Source organism: Prionailurus bengalensis, chromosome A1, assembly GCF_016509475.1.
Source record: "Prionailurus bengalensis isolate Pbe53 chromosome A1, Fcat_Pben_1.1_paternal_pri, whole genome shotgun sequence".
Taxonomy (NCBI): domain Eukaryota; kingdom Metazoa; phylum Chordata; class Mammalia; order Carnivora; family Felidae; genus Prionailurus; species Prionailurus bengalensis.
This window is the reverse complement of record NC_057343.1, coordinates 24,508,408-24,524,230: the sequence shown is the minus strand read 5'-3', so window position 1 is coordinate 24,524,230 and position 15,823 is coordinate 24,508,408. Positions and strand designations below refer to the sequence as shown.

At 41.2% G+C, this 15,823-nt stretch overlaps 1 protein-coding gene across 5 annotated transcripts in view; it reads left to right on the top strand.

The window, feature by feature from the left end:
• LRCH1 (leucine rich repeats and calponin homology domain containing 1) overlaps positions 1-15,823 on the top strand; it is a 201,666-nt gene that overhangs the window by 82,748 nt on the left and 103,095 nt on the right. For all 5 annotated transcript variants that reach the window (XM_043578790.1, XM_043578787.1, XM_043578788.1 and 2 more), the window contains exon 2: positions 15,154-15,298. In XM_043578790.1, the coding sequence (XP_043434725.1) occupies positions 15,154-15,298 (145 nt within the window). The remainder of the gene's footprint in view (positions 1-15,153; positions 15,299-15,823) is intronic.

Genomic DNA, 15,823 nt, shown 5'->3' with positions numbered 1-15,823 from the left:
GTGCATTGTTTCATTCTTGATAGCCTGGAATGATAATAAAACTCGGGCAAGCCTGAGACCATGGAGTTCACAGTTTGCTCCTATGTCTTCTCCCCTGCTCTGTGTACAGAAAGTCCACTCCCTGCCTCTGACTCCAACACATAGTGTAAGTCTGGGCATGCGCGAAGTCAGTGCTCCTCAGAACCCTTGGGACTCACTTATTCCTCCTTCAGAGTTCGCTGAACACCCTTACTGACTTGCAGCTTGTCTTCCTCCAGTTATGGTAGGACAGTCGGTAAGGGACTGTCCTCGGCGGCTCAACTTTAGTCAGGCAACAAGGTATTTGTGACATTTTGGATACTGCCCGTGTGCTTTAGCAAAGGGCCCTTGCAACTCTCTAGCCTCATCAGAAAAGCCTGGGGGCCTCTGTTCTCCCTCTGGCAGCCCATGGGGGCCTCTGTCCTCCCAATGGCAGCCCATGGGGGCCTCTGTCCTCCCAATGGCAGCCCAGAGGACCCAAGTCCTTGCCCTCCGCTCACAGCCCCTGAGCAGCTGCCCTGTGTGCCCTGCCTCAGGCCTAGCCCCGCACCCTCCCTGCTCCCTCCCTGCCCAGGGTCCCAGCAGAGTTGCTGCTGCTGTGTCTCATTTGGGCTCCTCTGCAGCCCATGGGGGGACCTGTGCTGATCTGCTGTTCCTACACCTCTCTGCAATTTAATGACGCTCTGCCTCTCTCTTCCTTTCTGTTCGGAGAGATTGTTAGAGCAGAAGCTGGGTCCTGGTTATATTTCCTTTCTTAACCGTCATGTCATATGTTGAGCTCCATGCATTGCTGCTCTATATGCATCATTTCACTTTTTAAAACAATATTTTTTAACGTGTATTTATTATCGAGAGACAGAGCGTGAGCAGGGGAGGGGCAGAGAGAGGGGGAGACAGAATCCGAAGCAGGCTCCAGGCTGTGAGGCTCAGCACAGAGCCCGACACGACATCATGACCCTAGCTGAAGTCAGATGTCCGCCTGACTAAGCCACCCAGGCGCCCCCATGGTTTTGTTTTCTGAGAGAGAGAGCGAGCAAGTGGAGGAGAGGGGCAGAGGGTCAGAGGGAGAATCCTAAGCAGGCTCCATGCTCAGCGGGGAGCCCAACTCGGAGCTCGATCCCACAGCCTTGGGATCAGGACCTGAGCCACCCAGGTGGCCCTCAGTTTTTCTTCCCAGCATTTCTGAGGTACAAACGTACCAAGCACCTAAGGTTGGCACTGTGATGAATGAGGGCACATATTTACAGATCGATGGGGGGAGCTAGAGAAAGCGGTCAGGTGAGCGCTAATGTAGTGGGGCCTGGTCTCAGAGCTGCAGGACGCTGTTCATGCTGCACGTGTGCTACTGTCCCTGTGTCGTTCCTCAAAGCTGTCCCTTTCTCTCAGGCTTCCAGCTCTGTAGGGTTAGTGGCTTCTGGTATCGTGGCGAATTTTACATTTTCCAGGATAATGTTTGTATTTTGCGACTGTTTTCGAAAACATTCATACTTTTTCCAATTGTGAGAAAAATAACATACAGCATAAAATTTACCAGGGTAGGGGCGCTGGGGTGGCTCAGTTGGTTAAGCGTCCGACTCTGGCTCAGGTCATGATCTCACGGTCTGTGAGTTCGAGCCCCACACCGGGCTCTGTGCTGACAGCTCGGAGCCTGCAGCCTGCTTCGGGTTCCGTGTCTCTTTCTCTCTCTGCCCCTCCCCCACTTGTGCTGTCTCTCAAAAATGAATAAATGTAAAAAAATATTTTAATTTACCAGGTTAACCCTGTTGAAGTGTGTAGTTGGTTCACTCACGTGGTTGTGCAACCATCCATCCACGGAACTCTTTTTTCTCTGCACCTACGAAACACTAAGCCCTCCATCCTGCCTCTCCCCTGGCAATGACCCTTCTCCATTCTGTCTCTCTAGGCTTTACCACTCCAAGCACCTCATACAAGTGGAATCATACAGTATTTGTCTGTTTTGTGACTGGCTTGTTTCACTTAGCAAAATGTCCTCAGGTTTTAAGCAACTGTAGCACGTGTCAGGACTTCCTTCCTTTTTAAGGCTGAATAATATTGCATTGTATGTATGTACCTTATTTTGCTTATCTGTTCATCCTTTGCTGGACATCTGGGTTGTTTCTACCTTTTGCATATTGCAAATAATGCTACTTAAAGCGTTTCTGTTTTACAAGAAAATTAGTATTTCCCCTTCAAATTGGCGCGTCCCACTGTAATGATGGGCTGCTTTTATTATGTGTCCAAGCCAAAATTGGCTTCAAGCAAATGGGAAATGATTTCTTGTGCAGTGAAGCCTTAGCTAAACAGAGTCTCCAGGGGATGGGTCATGACAGAGGGGCTGTAACCCCCAAAATGTTTGTTTTCAGTGATTTTACATGAAAACATTAAAATAATTACTTACATACTTCCCTCCTGTCTTCAACAGAGCATTTTAAACATAATCCTCAGATACGTGAACTGTTGCTGGATTATTCAAAGTTGTTCCACTTTTGCTCTTGTGTTACAACTACATTGTGCTGTAATATTTAGGGGGGCCCTGACATTGCATTTTAATTTTTAAATTTAAGATAATTAAAATTTAATTTTTTTAATGTTTATTTATTTTTGAGAGAGAGAGAGAGAGCGGGCAAATAGGGGAGGGGCAGAGAGAGAAGAGGCACAGGCTCCAGGCTCTGAGCTGTGTCAGCACAGAGCCCAATGCAGGGCTCGAACCATGAATTGTGAGATCATGACCTGAGCTGAAGTCAGACGCCTAACTGACTGAGCCACGCAGGCTCCCCTAAGATACTTAAAATTTGCAATATAGGTTGATACCGTGTTTGTTACCATTCTTCGTTAGAAGTGTATTTTCTTACGCTGCTTCTCTTTTCCTTATTTATTTGTTGCTTCTAAAATGCTGTGGGCCTGGAACAGTTAATAATAGCGTTTGTTAGAATTGTGTTTAAGAGCAGAAAGCCTCTTTTAGAGGTTAAGTGCAATGATTATCCTTCGGGGCAGGAACTACCTCCTTCCCTCCCAATCCCAGCCCCATATGTATGCTGGTCTTTTAAACATGTATAATCTGTAATTTTTTTTTTATTTTTTGGCTGCGCCTTGGATAGGAGAGGTACAATAAAGAAATCAGTTTTTGCTGTCAACATTTCCGTAATGTATTTGTTAGTAAAAGGCCACCTACATGTAATTACCTCTTTGTACTTTGTGGGCTTACTAGGTATCACCTGCTAATAAAATCACTGTGCCGAGTGTCTAATCTGTCACCATATGCTTTTTGGCCTTTACCAAAAGTAATTTCTATTTCTTCCTCCTGTAGCCTGTGAAAGGGAAACCTTCCAACCAACTTACACATTTTTCACTCAAAATACATTATTTTTTAAAAATTCTTTTTTTTTAATCTAAGATCTGTTGTTTGTTATTATGAGGCACTTGTGCATGTGGTATACATGATTGCCAGTTAGACTTTTAAGCTCCTTCCCAGCCCAACCAGTATATTTCTGGCTAGAAATACTCAGAAGCCAGCATTAGCTGACCTAACAATAGAGGCTTTTCTTAGAGTATTTCACGCTGTGCCAGACGCTGCTCTAAGGACTTTAAAGGTATCAAACATCTCATTTAATCCTTCCAGTAATTCAGTGGGGCTACTAGTCCTGTTATTACCCTCATATTACAGGTGAAGAAATTGAGGCATAGAGAAGTTAAATGACTATTTCCAAGTCCACACAGCTGGGTGTGGTGTGAGCAGGATTTGAACTCAAGCTCTCTGACCTAAGAGCCTGCTTTCTTCCATTCATTCAACAGATATTTATTACACTCTTACTGTCTACCAGCGAACAATGCAAAATCCCAACCCTCACGGGACTTAACATTCTAGTAGGGGAGAGCAAACATTAATAACCCAAATACAAGAATAAATGGTATGTTGTGTTAGGAGTTTAAGTGCTAAGAAAAGAAGAAAATGTAGATGAGAGCAAGGAGCTTAAGGCAGAGCTGTGGAAACTTTAAACAGGTGGCCAGGGAAGACTCATGGCTCATACTGAGGAATTATTTAACTCCTCTCTACTGTTTGATAAGACTTTTTTCCTGTTGCTCTCTTAGAGATGTAGCCTGAAATTTTGATGGACTCCCTCAAAACATTTATGTACCCGCTTATGTGCATTTAACCCTGGAAGCGTTAGGTGGTTTCATCTCTAGAGTCAAGGATGCGTCAGCCCAGGGGCTTATGCTTCACTACTGGGATTTCCAAATGTGCAGGTGCCCTGGGGGAACCCCCGGGGGTGCTGCGTCATGGGGCAGGGTAGGGTGTCTGTGCTGAGAGAAAAGTTGAAGTGAGGGGCAGTCGGATGCCAGATTGTGCAGCAGAGGGAGGAAGTTCAGGAGGGACAGAAGGATATAGCTGAGATTCTTATTTTTGTAATGTTTATTTATTTTTAAAGAGAGAGAGAGAGGGTGCAAGCAGGGGAGGGGCAGAGAGAGAGAGGGAGAGAGAGAATCCCAAGCAGGCTCTGTACCATCAGCACAGAGCCCGACGTGGGGCTCTCAGGAACCTGAGATCATGACCTGAGCTGAAACCAAGAGTCGGACGCTTAACTGACTGAGCCACCCAGGCACCCATAGTTGAGGTTCTTCTAAAAGAGACCCCTGCCCACCTAGGTGCGAGGGGATATGGGTTGTCCAGAGGGGGCAGGTGGCCCCAGACCATGCTTCCACCTAAGGAACTGTCTCTGCACTGTGGCCCCAGGAGTGACCAAGAAAGAGGATAGAGAGGCCAGGCACAGAGCATCCCTTCTCAGTCTTTGGAAAATAGTAGGTCCTATGCTTCAGCTGGCGGGTCAGGAGGTTAGATTTATATACGAAGGACACCCATTTCACCCAGTTATTGAAATATCATGATGAGTGCTAATATTCTAAACTTAAACTCTCATGATGGCATGTTTATTGTTCAGCTTGAAAAATACATCATGTGGTCTTGGCTGGAACAAGACACGACTTGAACTTCCAAGCTTAGGCCTTTTCTTCCGACCAGAAAGCAAGACACAGCAAATGAGGTTCCCAGCTGTACTGGTCTGTCAGCGCTTCTGGCGCATGGCTGTTGTGGCTGATAAGTCAGGATGTTGTTGCTGGACTGCTGGCCTCATCCAGTTCCTCCTGAGGCACCACTTTCCTTTTTTATACAAAAACAACATCGTGCTTCTGACGGTGCTGACTGCACACCAGATTCCATCGACTGTTTTTCTACCCTCCCCTGCTTATTTTTATTCATTTGGCCACTTTATTTTAGGGATTTGCAAAGCTTGTTTTGGCCGTGGCGAAACTTATTGTTTTATTTCTGGCTGCACAAGCTTTCATGTCAGTGCTTCAATTAAGAAGCGGACGTGGGGAGGACGTGGTTCTGGGGTTCCGGTCTGCCGCCCGGGAGTGTTTGCACAGAACGGTGGTGTTGCCTGCTCCTCGGTGCAGGGCTAGACCCCAGGGCACGTTTGCAGCAAAGAAGGACAGTGTCCAGGTCGGGGTGGGAAACAAGGCACTGATGCACATGCTCTTTCTGGAGAGAATTTTTAGGAGACCTGGTCAAAGGTCACTTACTTTTAGTAGAGTTGTGAGGTCCTTTAATGTCTTCTGATCAGGTATCTGAAATGGATCTCTTAATTTTTTTTTTTTTTAAAGAGATACCCAGGGGCGCCTGGGTGGCTCAGTCAGTTAAGGGTCCAACTTCGGCTCAGGTCATGATCTCACGGTTCGTGGGTTCAAGCCCCACGTCGGGCTCTGTGCTGACAGCTCGGGGCTGGAGCCTGCTTCTGATTCTGTGTCTCCCTCTCTCTGCCCCTCCCCTGCTCATGCTCTGTCTCTCTCTGTCTCTCAAAAATAAATAAATGTAAAAAATAAATTAAAATAAATAAAAAGAGATACCCATATGAACAGCTGGCTTTCCCTGCATTAGAGTCCTATGAAGCAGAATCAGTAATAGTTCAGAGCAAGGCTTTCATGTCATACCTGCTGGTTTACTTCTTACCTTGTTATGTACTAGCTCTGTATCGTCAGGCCCGTTACCTAGCCTCCCTGAGCCTTAGTGTCCACACATCACTGAGAGCTGTAACAGTACCTGCCTCACTTGAGTCTGGTGAGAAACCAATGAGGAAAAACTTAAATTTCTATGATGATAGTCGATTCATGATACATAAAAATCCCTTCCAGGTCAGATTTTTGCTGCTCTGATCAAACACTCAAACTCGTTTTTAATATACTAGTGGAGAATAATTTGGGGGAATAAAAATCTAATTGACCAATAGTTAACTCTATCAAGTCAGGTTTCCTTTTCCAAAGTAAGATTCCTGGTAAGGTAGCAGTGGGCACTCCAAACCAGACCTCTCCTGGGCCCCCTTGTCTGCCCCTAGCTCAGTGCCACCTGTTGGAGAGGCGTGGCTTAGGTAGGGAACCTGAGAGGCTGGATCACCTACTTAACTGCATTTCCCCTGGAATAGAGGGGTCACCTGGACATCCAAGGTATCCTGATGTCAGAGCCACATCCTAAAATTTATAACCATTGGTCCCAGGCTTCAGGATTTGAAAAAACTTTCAGGTGATTACAGTGTACCAACAAGGCTGAGAAATAACTGGGCAAATGTTTTATTTAGGAAAGTAGCCCATAAGCTCTACCACTTTAGAAGTACCACCTGTATCTATTTATAACAGAATTAGAAAAACAAACAATAAAAATTAATATGCATTCTTCATCTATATTTATCTCTACCTCTAAAAGCTTACTTAGTGTCACTCAGACCTACGGGGTCCTTTCATAGCTCCAGACCCATTTGCCCAGCTGGATTTGGTTGCATTGCAAGAGAAAGATTCTAATTTTCTGCTTAACACATGCCTAGTATCTGTGAGCCCTTGTTGTTTTGTCTTTCCTGGGTTGGAGAACCTTCATCGCTTCCATCTCAGTCTGTCTGTGATAGTCAGTGGGACCGCTGGGCTCCTGCCTGGGCTCCGCTGCCTTCTGGCATATCTCTGTGCTTTCCAAGGCCAAGTTAGCGACGTTCACAACTGTGTGACGCTGCGAACTGACTGTCCTCTTACAGATTTCATTACAACAGAGTCCTAGATTTCATTCTTCTGTTGCTGCTTCTTTGCTTCCTCCTCCTCCTTCCCCTTCCCCATCTTCCCCCTCCTCTCCTCCTCCTCCTTCTTGAAGGATCAGACCTTGTTTTATTTCTTTGCTTTTGGCTAACAGGAGAGATTTTGAAAAAAGTTTGTATGTTATTCCCCCCACCCATATTTATAACTGGGTCATCTACTCTAGATTATCAAAGTCAAAACATCATAATCCAGACTGACTTCAGTCCTTCTGGACAGTTTTCCCATGGTGCTTGTGGATGCCCAAAGGCACAAGGTGACTTCTGCATTAGCCTGAGTAAAGCACGAGAAAGCACACGTGCCTGTTTTTTTGCACCCTTTCTCTGTCGTCCAGTAATAAAGTTAATTGCAAAAATAAATGGTGCTCAGAGACAAGTAGGAAAAGTAAGTCATGACTCTGAAAACCATTCTAAACTCTGCAGTGAACACAGTGCTTACGTAAGTTTCGCATAATTACCAGTTTAGGCCAGGATTTCTACTTAGCAAGTTTCCTGTAGCTGTTTCCAGAATTTAGCCCGTTAGCTGACATATTGTTTTCAGTACTTTATTTTTTGAACATCATGTTTATAACTGTCTTCCCCTCTGGGTCCATGCACAGAACATGCTGATTTTCTTTTGTGATTGCATTTTGGACAAATGAAAATGCAGTGAAGATTAATTGTCATATCTTCCTAACAGTCTAGCTGAGGCACACATCGTGGTCTTGCTGGCATTATTCTGTGGAGAAAGAGTGCAGGGAACTCAGTCAGGCCCTAGAGTTAGACATACTTAGGTGTGAGTAGAATTGCTTGTCTCATCAGTGACTTTGGGCAAGCCACTGATGCCTCCTGAGACTTGTTTCCTCAGATGATGGGAACACCGCTCCGTGCGATGGTTTATTTACTTATTTTTAAAACAATTTTAAATTTACTTTGAGAGAGAGAGAAAGAGAGAGAGCTGGAGCAGAGAAGGGGCAGGAAGATGGGGAGAGAGGATCCCAAGCAGGCTCCAAAGCTGTCATCGTGGAGCTTGAGCCAAGCAGGCTCCAAAGCCCGATGGCAGACTTGAACTCACAAAGTGTGAGATCATGATGTGAACCAAACCAGGAGTCAGATGCTCAACTGACTGAGCCACCCCGGTGCCCTTCTTTGGGATGGCTTAAACGAGGTACCAGATACGAAACTCCAGATATGATGTGTGGTGTAATGGATGTGCTCAATGGATGGTGACGTGATTTACCCAACTGGATTTTAGCTCTTTATTTTATTTATTAAAAAATTTTTATTTTTGGGAGAGACAGAGACAGAGTGTGAGCAGGGGAGGGACAGAGAGAGAGGGAGACACAGAATCGGAAGCAGGTTCCAGTCTCTGAGCTGTCAGCACAGAGCCCCACGCAGGTCTCAAACTCACAAGCTTCGAAGAGCTGAAGTCAGATACCTAACCGACTGAGCTGAAGTCAGATACCTAACCGACTGAGCTACCCAGGCATCCCTGGATTTTAGCTCTTTACATGTGTCTTTTCCTTTTTTAGCTCAATTAGAACATCTTACCTTCTAGTCCATTCTAGATTTGCCTCATCTCACTTTTCAAATGATAAACTCACTAAAAATAAAAGTAAGTCTGTGTGGTTTTTGTTTCTTCAGAAACCATGTACTTAGTATATGTTGGTAAGTAAGTCGATAATTAATCATATGGGTAGTGAACTTAAAAAAATAAGAAAGGAAAACTTTTTTTTCCTGTTTTTCAGCTTTGTTTTAATTTGAACGAAGCTGATCTAGGCAACTGTTTTTATATAGGCATTGAAAGAGTCTGAGCTGTATGCAGAGTTTGTAATAAATTTCTTCCCTCTTGATGTAGAAACTGGAACACAGACCCAGGATGATAGGGAGCACAGTGCCTAGGTAAATTCTCACTAACCAAGTAGACCTGGAGGTCTGTTTGGGTGGCTAGCAATGTAGGCTAGGGCATGGCAGATGCCCAGTGTTTATACCTTGTGACTTTATTTAAATTTTTTTAATGTTTATTTCTCTTTGGGAGACAGACACATCATAAGTGGGAGAGGGGCAGAGAGAGGAAGACACAGAATGCAAAGCAGGCTCCAGGCCCTGAGCTGTCAGCACAGAGCCTGACATGGGGCTCGAACCCAAGAACAGTGAGATCATGACCTGGGCCGAAGTTGGACGCTTAACCGACTGAGCCACCTGGGTGCCCTTCTTGTAAGTTTATTTATAACGAATAGCCTGAGGCCTTTCAGAAAAAGGATTCCGGAAAAAATACATCCAGAACTGCACCATTAAAAACAAGGATTAAAGAGGAGATATCAGATACAATTTAAAATGCGGGCAATTTACGTTTTACCAGATATGCTTCCTCTTCTCTCAGCAGGCAGGACTAAGAGCATCTCTTCAGAAGCTCTCACCAGCTCTTCATTCAGCTCCTTCTGGCATGTGAAGTTAGGCTGCAGGAGGAAATTACGGAAGGAAAGTACTAAAGCTTCCCTTCCAATCTGGAGATTGTGGAGGAGACTGTCAAAAGGGGCGAGAGCATTCTTTATTCTGAGTAGTAACAAAGATACCAGACTCAGACACTAATTAGAACATTATTCTAACAGTAACTGTTCATGATGATGCTATTAGTAAGTTGAGACCAGAATTAAATATAGCTTAATTTATAAGCTATTATATCATTTCTTTCTCCTGCCATTGCATTTTCCCCAAGTTTGAAAACAGAGCACTCCTAAAAGCGATTATGTAATAAGAATATAGATTTTACAATGAAAGGACAAATTTATTAAAAAGATGTGCCAGTATTTGTTACATGTGGGTTTGCATTTTATCACTTTTTGTGATACTCCATGAAGCAAAACCACTTGGATTCTGAGTACTTTTGACAGAAAATACTTGAATTCTAAATACTTTTTATTTATATACACAAATCTGAGATCTGAAAAGAGCGTTAGAACATTTTCAGTTGCATATACTCTTAAGTTTACGTATCCGGAAACATAGACCTGGGAAATTGAGTAACTTTCTCAAACATATAACACGTGGTTATAGATTTAGAATTGATCTGTGCTCTGGTTGGGGTGGTTTCTATTATTGATTTGGTATCCCATGATCATTTAAAAGGTTTCTAGTTGAGGTGCCTGGGTGGCCCAGTTGGTTGAGCATCTGATTTTGGTTTCAGCTCAGGTCATGATCTCGTGGTTTGTGAGATGGAACCTGTGTCAGGCTGACGCTGATGGTCGAGAGCCGGCTTGGGATTCTCTCTCTCTCTGCCCATCCCCCTGTGCTCATGCTCTCTCTGTCTCTCAAAAATAAATAAATAAGCTTAAAAACAATAAAAAAGTAAAAGGTTTATAGTTATATGACAGCATTTCTACAAAAATGCCTCTATCTTTTTTTTTAAAAGCACTCATGACACTGAAACTAATAATAACATTATTATTATTGAAAATAGTTACTGAGACATTCAGCTTGATAGTGCCATCCTAGCAGTTCTCAGGAAAGGCAAAGTTTTGAATGTAAACTGGAGCCTGAGTAGAAATTTGAGTTGAATCCGAAGGAAAAACGCACGTAAAAGTTTTCTGGGCAAATTTCCAGCACCATAGCACAAGAAGATTGCCGTGTCCAGTAGAGAGTTTCAGGAAGAAAGAATGCAAGACTTTCGGAGTTTTTTTCTGTCGCGATTTTAAACATTCATGAAAAGAAGCTTGCTCCTGTAGTTCCCTTAATTAAGAGCATGGGACTTCGCGGTTTGCTCTGGCTTCTCAAATCTCTTTTCCAATGAAACAAAATTCTGCATGTAGAGAAGGAAGGTTGGTACAGGGGCGCTTGGGTGGCTCAGTTGGTTAAGCGTCTACCTCTTGGTCTCAGCTCATGTCATGATCTCAGCTCACGTCATGATCTCAACAGTTGGCAAGATGGACCCTGCATCGGGCTCTGCGCTGTCAGCGTGGAGCCTGCTTGGGATTCTCTCTCTCTGTCTCTCTCTCTCTGTCTCTCCCCTTCTCTCCCTCTCCCCCTCTTTCTCTGGCCTTCCCCTGCTTGTACTTTTTCTCTCTCACACAATAAGTAAATAAACTTAAAAAAAAATTAAAAAACAAGAATGTTGGTAGGAAGTTGTATATGTGTATACATACACAGATACATATACATAAACCCATATATGTATACACACATACATCTGTATACATACACATATGTATATATACATAATCCTATATCTATGTATATACACACAGATTATATATATATATATGTGTATGGAATTCATTTCTATATATATAATGAAATAAGCAATGCACTCACATTTCTAAAGCCACAGCCGGATGTACAGTTGCAGGAACACCCCCCCCCCCACACACACCTGTCCTCTCAACAAGAAATGCTTTCTCCAGAAACAACTACTTCTGCCGGTTTCTTCTGCAGCTTCCAGAGATAATCTATTTATACTTAAACAACTGTGTAAATATTCATTTACAAACACAAATACTAATACTGTTTCTGTACCAGGCTTTAAAAAATATATATAATATGTCTGAGAGACTGTACCAGATCAGCACAAATAAAGCTGCTTCATTCATTTTAATGACTGCATAGTATCAGCACTTCATTATGGAATATAATGTTTAATATTCTATTACACCACATGAAATATTAACAGTATGTTAATATTGATTGATTTAATTTTAGTTTTATTTATATTTATCAATAGCATATTAATGTGTAACCACACACCGATATTTAACTTGCTCTCTATTTTTTGTTCTTTCCAGCCATGCTAAAAAATGTCATTTGCAGTCATATGAGTTTATCTGTAGATGAGAAAGATTTCTAGGTTGAATGAAGTATGTACATTTGTAATTTTGATTGATTTTGCTGACATGGTCTTCATTTACATCATGTCCTCAGCGTTATAATGTGTTTATCAAACTATTTGATATTTACTAGTCTACTAGGTGAAAAATGTCCCATGTAGCTGTGATTTACATTGTTCACATTTGAGTCAGGTTGATCAGTTTTTCATATGCTTAAGAGCCATTTATATTTCCTTTTCTGTAAGCCATCTGTTCATTTCTTTTCCTTCTTTCTTTCCTTCCTTCCTTCCCTCCTTCCTTCCCTCCCTCTTCCCTCCCTCCTTCCTTCCTTTCCCCTCCCTCCTTTCTTCCTTCCTTCCTTTTTTTTCCAGAGTTTCAAACTTACTATCATTGACTATAGAAGCTCTTTATATGTATAAAAAATTAGCTTACTGGGTTTATGTATTGTAGGACTTCCCACCCTGCCCCCATTCCTTGACTGTCATTTATGTCTTTGGTAGAATTTTTGTTTGTTTTAAAATGCCTTAAATTTTGTTATGTGTTGATTCATCAGTGTTGTGTTATGCCATTCATAGGAAGGCTTTCTCCATTCTAAGATCATAAACACAAACTTCCCATGTGTTGTTCTAGTGCTCTTATGGCTTCACTTTTTAAAGGCAATCATTTAATTCTTTTAGGATGTATTGAAATAAAAGGAGTGAAATAGGTCATCCTTTGTTTCAGCTGACTATCCAGGTTTCTCAAACTGTTTACTGACCCTACCTCTTTAACCTATTGAATTGAAATGCAACCTTGACTGCACACTTGATTTCCATATATATCTTTGACCTATTTGTAATTTGTTCCCTTGACCTTCTCACCTGCCCATCACACTGTCTTATGATGTGTCTGTTAATGCCTAGGGGAGCCGGTGCCCCTCAGAGCGCCTTTTGTTTTGAGAGATACCTTGCTCTTTTTGCATTGTTATTTTACCATATGAACTTTAAAGTCAACTTGTATAATAACCTCAGCAAATCAAAAAGTATTGCAGAAGTCTATTTTTTTAATTGGGGGTTCATTCCATTATACACGTGTAGCTTAGGGAGAACTGATACTTTTTTTGATGCTGTCTTATTTACTATCAGGGAATATCTTTTCAATTGTAACCTTTGTTTTTTATTGCTTAGTAGCATTTCAAAGTTTTCTTCATATAAACTTTGCATGTTTCGTCAGATTTCCAGATGTTTTACTCTTATAATAAATTAGATTTCTTGTGTTGTATCATTTTGCTAGTGAGTGTGTGTGTGTATGTGTGTGTGTGTAGGCTATTTTTCAGCATATTCATTTTCTACCCTGTACCTTTTTAACATTTGAAATAGCTTTTCTCTTGATATTTTTGGGTTTTCTGGGAAAACAATCATATTATTTGTAAATACTGATAATTCTATCTTTTTGTTTCCAATTTTGGTTCTTCTTTTCTTTCCTTATCCATGTCAGTGGCTAGTATCTCCTGAACAATAGTAAGTTGTAATAGTGGTAATGATGTATTGTCTTGATTTTACTGGTAATATTTCTAGTAGTTCAAGGTTTAGCCATAAATAAAAGAATTCTCTCTCTCATGCATGTGTGTGTGTGTGTGTGTGTGTGTGTGTGAGAGAGAGAGAGAGAGAGAGAGAGAGAGAGAGAGAGATTATGTAAGAAATAGCCAACTGTTCTTTTATTAAGTGATTGCATTAAGAACGAATATAAATATTCTAAAACAATGTTCTGATTTATGGTGATGATGTTCCACTTGGTAAAGTTGCTAGAGATCACTTCAAATAAGTCAGTTTTAAGATATAGAAGATATACTTCAATAAAGTAGTTTTTGAAAAAGAATGTATTCAGTATTTTATCAGTACCTGTTAAGTATCTATGGAGGTGATCATAAGCGATTTTGCCTTTACTCTAGTTATATAGTGAATTGTTTAAATAATACAAAATCCTTGTATTCCTAGAATAAATCCCACATAGTTATAGTATGTTCATCTTTTTATGTACTGCTCAATTCTGCTTTCTAATTTTTAAATTTAGGATTTACATCAGTAGTTAGAAGGGAGATTCATAAATAGTTTCTTTTTTGGATACTTGTTAGGCGCTGGTATCAGTACTATACCTTACTATTCAAATAAGTATTTAGAAACTTACCTTCTTTTACCTTGTGTGGAATAGTTTGAATATTAGCATAATTGTCCCTTTAACCCTGCTTAGAATTCACCCCTGAAGCCATCGAGGCCCGTGTTTGTTTCTTTATGTTTTTATTTCTTGGCGGGTTAGTCAGGAGGATATCCCTTTGACTTCTGTTTCGTTAGAGTATTGACCTGTTTCAATATTCTTTTTTTTTTCCAATGGAGTGTGATTCTTTAAGTATATATGATATATTATTTAAGAAACATCTTCCGTTCGTACTGATTGAGTCCTTCCTCAGTCAGCTCAGCCTGATTGAGATAATTGATGTCGAGTTACAGTTTTCAAGAGTGGTAGCTCTTTTGTTGTATTTGGTTATGTCTACCATTCCCATATTTAGACCTTACGTACTATTCCATATTTTTATTGTTGACATGGTAGTATTGTAAACCATGCTGTGTGTTTACACTGCTCTGTAGACCACATTAGTAAGGTCTTTGGTATCCTTGGCCAAGAGAGCTCAGTTTTATTGCTGGTCATGTGGCAGGCACAGTGCCTGTCCTTAAGAGGGACACCGTTGATTTATCTTGGTCTTACACATTGTGGGTACTCAGTGATGCTAGTGAATGAAATACTTGTTTAGTTGTCTGTGTGTGTGTGTTTGCGGAGGTTATAAAAGACATGTTCCAAGAGACAATACATGTTATGAATACAAAATTGAATTAAATAAATGAAATATTAAATATTCAGGTATATTAAGGGATACAGCTTTCATGCTTCCCTAGGGGCGAATGACTTTGAAATAATTTTCAGTTGAGGCCTTCTATCTGGCCTGCATTTCCAAATTAATATAAAAAGCTAAAACTGTTGCAGCAATATTTTGGCTTTTCTGTATAAATTGGGTAATATGCCAGGAAAAGGAAATCAACCCTGGAGTAACAGAGCTACCAAAAATTTAGATTATGTTTATTTTAAAACATGTTAAGGAAAAAAAGTATTGATAGTTGATAATTGTATTTGATTGTGTTGAAGATTTATTGACAAAACATTCTTTCCTTTTTTCATAGATTTATCTAAAAACAGACTGGTCGAAGTCCCAATGGAATTGTGCCATTTTGTATCACTGGAAATTCTTAATCTGTATCATAATTGCATCAGAGTCATTCCTGAGGCGATCATTAATCTGCAGATGCTGACTTACTTAAACTTGAGGTAGGTTGTCTATAAAGATTGTAATCAAATTCACAGAAAAAGAACCCCAAATAATGATGCTTCCATTTCTATCAGGGCTTTTTCTTCTTGGCAATTCCTGATCATCTTTTGAAGTAAATCATACAAGGATTTTTTAAAGAACTACCTTCCATAATAGATTTGTAGTGCCATTCATACTGTTTTTGGTGCTAGACTTCTCTGAATGTCAATATGACAACATACTAGTGTTTAGTTTTTCTACAGTAATTTATATGGCAGCATTTATACCTTTTGTCTCTTTGGTGCTTGGTATATGGTCTTTGGGTATTGGTGTAGTTTTGGGAGGAGGAGGGCTAAAGGAAGCGAAAAAAGAACGTAGAGGTTTTGACCCGTTGGGACTTTGCTGGTCTTTGGGAGTTTTTGCACCTTTGGATTTTCTACTTAGTACTGTCTGAGCCTGTTCCTTTTTGGCCACCTGAGAAAATTCAAGAGCACTGAGCAACTCCAGTAAGATACGAAGTTTGCTGTCTTTGTAACCCCATTCAG